This window comes from Arachis duranensis, chromosome 7, assembly GCF_000817695.3.
Source record: "Arachis duranensis cultivar V14167 chromosome 7, aradu.V14167.gnm2.J7QH, whole genome shotgun sequence".
In the NCBI taxonomy this organism is placed as follows: Eukaryota; Viridiplantae; Streptophyta; class Magnoliopsida; order Fabales; family Fabaceae; genus Arachis; species Arachis duranensis.
This window is the reverse complement of record NC_029778.3, coordinates 3788779-3796103: the sequence shown is the minus strand read 5'-3', so window position 1 is coordinate 3796103 and position 7325 is coordinate 3788779. Positions and strand designations below refer to the sequence as shown.

Sequence of the window (7325 nt, the reverse complement as noted above, 5' to 3'; positions counted from 1 at the left end):
TTAAGTTGATTCAACCAATTGCCTCCCATTTCAGTCAAATTAGAGGTCTAAAAGATAAGATTATTGAATAAAATGGAATGGAATGAGCTTCATCAAATACCAATCCATTTCATCTTGTTTTAAAGCCCAAGCAAAATTTAAATAAATTATACTGTCATTTCATGTGGTTAGGCAAAATTACATATGACACTCCCAATTATAAATAGTACACTAACCTCCCTGATATTTAGGTTATAAGGTAGCTGACACCCTTATATTTTATGAGAGAGTATATTATTAAAAATATCCTCCAAAAATTTAGTTGTTAACAAAAATACCCCTCAAAAATGAAAACAACAAAGATATCCTAAAAATTTAAAAAACGTGACAAAGTGTCTCGACGCAAAGTAAAAACAGATACATACTTACTTTATGTCAGGACACTTTTGTCACGGCTTTAAAACTTTTGAGGATATTTTTGTCTTTTAAATCTCTGGAGGGTATTTCTTTCAGCAACTAAATCTTTAAAGAACATTTTTTGTGGGGTTACTCTTGAGAAATGTTGCACTTCCTTTATAAACATGACACTGAGTATTAGTGTGTAATATCACATAACATCAGATCATGAGCGTAATTTATTCAATTATATTCCATGTTTTTCAATCAATTCAAAAATAGATTAACTTTCTTTCTTTCCTTTTTCTTTTTTGGACTTTTAACTCAACTTTCATAATAATAAAATTGAGTAATCAAAGTAAATGGAGGATACCTGCAATTAGTTTCATGATTTATCCCATTGGAGCATCAAAGTTATCTAGAAAAAGCAAATGAACAATTTTTGCACACAATCCGAATCCAGTGTTAGAGATCAACAGGAGAGAAATAGGACTTAAGAGAGAGACAGAGAGAGAGTATAGGTTTATGTTAAACTTAATTAATCATCTGTTTCTAAGTAAATTTTGGAAATTTTGGAAATATATGCATTATGGCATGAAGTAGTAAATAGTGTAGTAAATGCACCCTGCAAAAGATCAACTAACCCGCAAACCAATCTCACCTGCTAATATTTACTTCCTTCTCTGAACTTGTTTATATGTGCTGTCCACTCCCCTCTCCATCTCCAAAGCATTTCAAAATCTCTAAGCTAGAGTGTTCCATCTTGGCAGTCAGTGATAATGGAGAGAAAAAGAAGTTATCATGGTTTACTTACCATGTTAACATTGCTGGCTTTGCTTTCTCAGCACCTTGTCATTCCTGTAATATCCACCACTGTTGAAGGCCACAATAAGGCTCCCAAAAAGGGTGTATCCACCTCTCTATGTAATTTCTCTAACTTAAATATCTATTATACATCATTATTCACGCAAAGTAGTATATATATTTATAGGATCATAGGCTAACATGAAGCAATTTATATCTAACTCTCACCTAATAGCATGCATACTATGTTTTTCATTTCTTTTTCATGAAGGCTCATGTTTTCTGTTTCTTTTGAAGGCTCACACCATGGTCACCATTCTCATCATCATAGCTCTGGATGTGGAAGCTCAACACCCTCTCATGGAGGTAGTGGAAGCTCCGGGGGTGGTGGAAGCTACAATCCAACCCCATCACCACCTTCAGGTGGTGGAAGCTACAATCCAAGCCCCTCATCACCCTCAGGTGGTGGAAGCTGCAGCCCAAGCCCTTCACCACCCTCTGATAGTGGAAGCGGAAGTGGAAGTTATAATCCAACCCCATCACCACCCTCAGGTGGCAATTGTGGATCACCACCAGAGGGATCATCTCCAACAACACCATCAAACCCTCCCTCAGGAGGTGGTGGCTACTATGGATCACCACCTGATGAACCTTCTCCATCAACACCCTCAACTCCAGACACACCATCAAGCCCTCCCTCAGGTGGTGGTGGAAGCTACAATCCAACCCCATCACCACCCTCAGGTGGTGGTGGAAGCTACAATCCAACCCCTTCACCGCCCTCAGGTGGTGGTGGAAGCTACAATCCAACCCCATCACCACCCTCAGGTAGTGGTAGTGGAAGTTATAATCCAACGCCATCACCACCCTCAGGTGGCAATTGTGGATCACCACCTGAAGGATCATCTCCAACAACACCCGCTACTCCAGAAACACCCTTATCTCCAGATGCACCATCAAACCCTCCCTCAGGAGGTGGTGGCTACTATGGATCACCACCTGATGAACCTTCTCCAACAACACCCACTACTCCAGAAACACCCTTATCTCCAGATGCACCATCAAGCCCTCCCTCAAGTGGTGGTGGTTACTATGGATCACCACCACAAGAACCTTCTACTCCAACACCCTTAACTCCAGATGCACCATCAAACCCTCCCTCCGGAGGTGGTGGATACTATGGATCACCACCACAGGAACCTTCTACTCCAACGCCTTTAACTCCAGATGCACCATCAAACCCACCCTCAGGTGGTGGTTACTATAACTCCCCACCAACTTATGGAGGCTCTCCACCAACTTATGGAGGAAATAGCCCTCCAACACCAATTGATCCAGGAACCAATCCAACCCCACCCTACATTCCTGCCCCATCTCCCTTCACGGGTACATGCAAGTAAGTTCCTTTCACTACGCTAGTACACTACACCAACTTTCATGCTAATATATATTGCAACACTGTTATGCAACCTGTTAAGTCCTTTTTTTCTCTAAACTGCAGCTACTGGAGGACTCACCCAGGAATCATCTGGGGATTGCTTGGCTGGTGGGGCTCCTTAGGGAATGCATTCGGTGTCACCAGCATGCCCGGGCTCGGTACAGGTCTGAGCTTGCCACAAGCACTTTCCAACACAAGAACTGATGGGTTTGGAGCACTCTACAGAGAAGGGACAGCTTCTTTCCTCAACTCCTTGGTGAACAACAAGTTCCCTTACACAACAGCACAAGTTAGAGACAGATTTGCAGCATCACTTATCTCAAACAAGGCAGCAGAAGCACAAGCCAACCTATTCAGGATGGCCAATGAGGGGAAAATGAAGCCTCGGACATGATATAATTAACTTGGTTTGTGTGTTAGTAGTTTATGGAGTTAAGAGCATTATTATATCTAAAGTTTCTGTTAAGAGTGTGTTATTTAGGTACTTATCAATTATCATGTGTGAATTTACCTTAAGATGGATGATATCAAGGTACTTTAGAATTTAATGTTAGCTATTATGGTTTTATTATATTTGAATAAAAGTTAATATATAGTTATTTTGATAATTCAAGATCCATTCAGAAGATTCAAGTATGAAGTCCTATATATGAAGTACTTATAATAACAGAACTATCACTTCAAATACCAGAATTCTATAATATCGTGCACCAAACAAAAACTAAGGATTATTCTATTACACAATAGAAGGTGCCAAAAAAAAAAAAATAGACGAGTGAAAAATAATGGGGATCTGCAAGTATTAATTATTAGTATTTGGTAGTTGAAACATGGAAGTTTTCTCATTGAATGAGAGGATTCAACATAAATGGACATATAACCTCTCAAAATGAATTGATTATCTAAATAGGGTAATAATGAACTAGCCATACTCAAGACATGACACCTGTTCATACTATATCAATAGCATTCAAGTGATTAGCATGATTGAGTGTGCCCCAAGAAAATATGTGCAAGGTCCATCCTACATGACTGTATCCTAATGAAATCCAAGAAAATGGTTTTGTTGTCAACATATACACAAAAAGCAATTAAAAACAAATGGACCAAGATGCTAGATGGGGTGCCCTTATATGAAATGGAAAGTTCTGAGTCATGTAGTGTGGCACTAGAGACATTGAACAGCTACATTGCCCATTTATGTACCCTGAACAGGAAATGTACAAGGCTGTCGTTTGGTTCAGAGCAAATTTATAAGGGTAGCTAAGCCCTATAAATAAAAGGCAGTCTTCAATAGAAAAGTCGAAAGTATCATTTAAAAAGAAAAACAAGGACACCAACAATTGTCTTCAAGTTACCAATTTTCCAAATATGAGTAAGATATTAACTAAGGGTCCATCTCAAACAAGAAATGCAAATACAAATCATCAAAATCTCAGTCTGTTAAAACACTTGGAATAATAAATGAATTGATCTGCTTGCTCAAAATTAATGTCTAATAGCCAGATATATAAAGGTTTAATTGATTATTTATTACAAATTTCTTATGTTGAATAATTAATGGGTAACTTGGAGCTTGAAAATTTCAAGCATGTAGGCAAATATGAAGCTGAGTTAATACTATAGATAACATAAGAGCACTTCTGTATATATATATATTTTTTCCTTTTTTTTGAATCAATAAAGAAAGTCATACATCCTCTACTAAGGGTAGCTTTGTATTACTATCTCCTCCTACATTAAAGCTAGCTTCTTATTTCAAATCAACAAGACAAAATTTTCTTCCTAAATTTCATTTTGTCATATATTAAGCTACAAGAAGTGGGTTAAGTGCATTGGCTACACCAATCTAACGACTGATTTTTCCGAATTTCAAAGGCATACCTTTCAAACTGATAACTTCAGACAGTGACATCCAATTAGAAAATTTCAGCCCTTTGGATTGGATACAGTTTTCATTTTTCAGGAGATAGCATTAGCAATTTAAACACGAGAGCGCATCGCAATTCTGGTCTGTTCAGCTCATATGAGATTCAAACCACTTGAAGATTTTATCTGAATGCACACTAGTCATCTCATGATACGCAAATGCAAGGTTTAGCTCCTCCTGGATATGAGGTACGAGATGCTTATCCACCAAGAAATTTTTCTTCTCCTGAAGTACCTTTCTCCATTTTGTTACCCGGCCGTCTTTCTTCATATATCCATTGCGATCAATAAATCCCTCTTTGCGAAAGAATTCGAATAACCTTCGGGAAAGTCTCTGATCAAGACCTGGAACTCTATCTGCTAAAAAGTTTGGTGATAATGGGAGCTCCATGCATTCAACAACATCAGCAGCAATCCCTTTCTCTTTCAAAATCTCCACATATTCATCTATTTTCTGCTGCCTATACAGATCCTTTGGCATGTGAACGAATAGGGTAGGCGGGTAGTTTTCTTCAACATCAAATTTCTCAAACATTCCCTCGGCAATCATGAGGACAATACTATTAAACTTCATAATGGTTGGAAGCAATGATACAAAATATCCCCCAGACGAAGCACCAAGAGCCACCAGGGGAAGTTTCTCAAGCTTCTCTTTACCAACAAACCATTTGATAATGTCTTTGACTACAAACTTTTCCACACCATTATAAGCCCAACATCTTCCAGCACTCGAAATGGTGATCACGGCAAAACCCCGAGCAAGGGCGTTAAGAACAAGCAGCCGTTCTTCAGGCAAACCAACGCAATCAGGGCACTGAGGGGATCGGTCCCAAAAGTTAACGGCACGGCCATCGCATCCATGTGCCAGAAAGAGAACACCTTTGGGTGCTTCAGGCACTTGCCAAATCACATCTGTTCCATTCCTAGTCTCTCTTGTTGGCTTCAATTTCACCACCGAGTCGAAGTTATTCCACTTTTGTTGAGGTATTTCTGAAGATAAACTTGTTTTCTGGCCATCATTAATTTCATGAGCTAAATTAGGTTTTCCATCATCATTCTGAAGCACTACAAAAACAATCACTAACACTAGCATCAGCATCAATCCAAGAGAAATGACAAGCAAAGGAACCCTGCAATTCTGAGAACCATTCCATGACTTGGATTTGTAACCACGCTTCATCATGATGCCAGAAGGTGATGAAGTCTTCACACTGAATTTACAAAAAAACAAAGCAACAGAAAACATATACCCAAAAATGAGCTTACTTTGCTTAATTTTTTCACAAATCTTCTTCAGCTATAGACAGTGTCATACATTAATTCAAGTAAAAACCTACTATTTTAATAGCATACATAAAAAAAATTAAAACAAAGGATTTTTCACCAAAAATTTTGTTGCAGAATATATGTAAATCCATAATAAAGGGATACTAACACTAACACATAGTGAATTTCTTGCATCATTCAGATCAGAAAGAAAGAGAGAGTAGTAACATAATTACATGGAATCATGTGGCGGAACTGAATATTTGATTGGTGTTGTTGAATGTTGAGTTGTGAGTTGAGTTGGGAGCGTTGAATCTGATGTGAAAGAAACTGCATTCAGGTGTTTCATGATGTTACTGTTACAGACTCAAACAGTTTTTTTTTTTTTTTGGGGTCAGAGTTACAGACTTACAGTTACAAACACTTGTTTTTCATGATCATGGGCTTGGGTCCATTCTGGATCAAAACAATTGGGCTTTAACTCACAATTATTGGCCACTTAGAATAGATGTCCTTAGTTTCCAAAATACATAATGATGTCCTTGTAGGAGGCCCATTTAATAAATTAAAAGGGCGTTTTAGTCCCGCTTCAATATAAAAAAAAAATTAAAAATCTTTTTTTTTCTTTCTTTCATCTCAAACTAAATGGAGATTGTTTAGACTTTAGATAAAATAAGTTTTTATAGGTAATTCTATTATATGATAATATATGGTGTAACTTTTTGTAGTAGTAATTATAAGAATAAAAAAATTATGTTATTGTATTTTTAGGTGTATAAAGAATTATGTTATTTACGTCAATAATAATATATATGAGGATGATATAATAAAAAAATTAATATTAAAAAGAATAAAACTCTATATCCAAGTAAAATTATATAAAATCAAATTCAAAACAGCTTTTTACATAATGAATCGAACACGTCATTACAGTGAAACAATTATATAGTACTAAATGAACGGAACATTATCCATTATATAAAATTAAATTCAAAACAGCTTTCTACATAATGAACCGAACATGTTATTAAGGTGAAACAATTGTATAGTACTAAATGAACAGAACATTATCCATTATATAAAATCAAATTCAAAACAGTTTTTTGTATAATGAACTGAACACATCATTAAGGTGAAATAATTATATAGTACTAAATAAACAGAACATTATCCATTATATATAAAATCAAATTCGTAACATTTTCCTGCATAATGAACCGAACACGTCATTAAGGTGAATAATTGTATAGTACCAAATGAACGGAACATTATCAATTATATAAAATCAAATTCAAAACACTTATGTCTACAATTTAAAGATTATCAATTCAATCCAATTTAGCAATTGCATTCCATTCAATTCTATTTAAAAAATAATCCATTAGCAAAATATTTGTGTTGTTGGTGATGACAATAACGAAAGAAAGAAAGAAGAAGAAGAAGAGGAAGAGGAGAAGCAGAAGAAGAACCTGCGTGCGCGAAAAAGAAGGAGGAGAAGGAGAAGGAGAAGGAA

At 36.5% G+C, this 7325-nt stretch overlaps 2 protein-coding genes across 5 annotated transcripts; one reads left to right on the top strand and one right to left on the bottom strand.

The window, feature by feature from the left end:
- Positions 1–1106: 1106 nt before the first annotated feature.
- LOC107496537 (protodermal factor 1) lies at positions 1107–3225 on the top strand. Of its 3 annotated transcripts, none has more exons than XM_052251770.1 (4): positions 1107–1299; positions 1477–1881; positions 1924–2575; positions 2681–3225. In XM_052251770.1, the coding sequence occupies exons 1-4, from the start codon at positions 1155–1157 to the stop codon at positions 3009–3011; spliced, it is 1533 nt and encodes a 510-aa protein (XP_052107730.1). In that variant the 5' UTR covers positions 1107–1154; the 3' UTR covers positions 3012–3225. The 3 variants fall into 3 exon arrangements, with proteins under 3 accessions (XP_052107730.1, XP_015973303.1, XP_015973301.1); XM_016117817.3 differs by having other exon boundaries at positions 1477–1923; positions 1966–2575; XM_016117815.3 differs by having other exon boundaries at positions 1477–2575.
- A 1301-nt stretch (positions 3226–4526) lies between these two features.
- Positions 4527–6176, bottom strand: LOC107496576 (uncharacterized). 2 transcript variants are annotated; one of them, XM_016117876.3, is made up of 2 exons: positions 6049–6176; positions 4527–5757 (listed from the first exon to the last, which is right to left on the bottom strand). In XM_016117876.3, exons 1-2 carry the CDS (start codon positions 6159–6161, stop codon positions 4635–4637), a joined length of 1236 nt encoding a protein of 411 aa, XP_015973362.1. In that variant the 5' UTR covers positions 6162–6176; the 3' UTR covers positions 4527–4634. The 2 variants fall into 2 exon arrangements, with proteins under 2 accessions (XP_015973362.1, XP_020982827.1); XM_021127168.2 differs by having other exon boundaries at positions 4527–5611; positions 6049–6165.
- Between the last annotated feature and the right edge of the window lie 1149 nt (positions 6177–7325).

Excerpts from the sequence above, each read along its gene's own strand:
- LOC107496576 (XM_016117876.3), bottom strand. The coding sequence starts at position 6,161 with ATGAAACACCTGAATGCAGTTTCTTTCACATCAGATTCAACGCTCCCA. Across the intron at positions 5,758-6,048 it reads GTTCCGCCACATGATTCCAT|TGTGAAGACTTCATCACCTT; the intron begins GTAATTATGTTA and ends TTGTAAATTCAG.
- LOC107496537 (XM_016117815.3), top strand. The coding sequence starts at position 1,155 with ATGGAGAGAAAAAGAAGTTATCATGGTTTACTTACCATGTTAACATTG. Across the intron at positions 1,300-1,476 it reads GGGTGTATCCACCTCTCTAT|GCTCACACCATGGTCACCAT; the intron begins GTAATTTCTCTA and ends TTTCTTTTGAAG. Across the intron at positions 2,576-2,680 it reads CCCTTCACGGGTACATGCAA|CTACTGGAGGACTCACCCAG; the intron begins GTAAGTTCCTTT and ends TCTAAACTGCAG.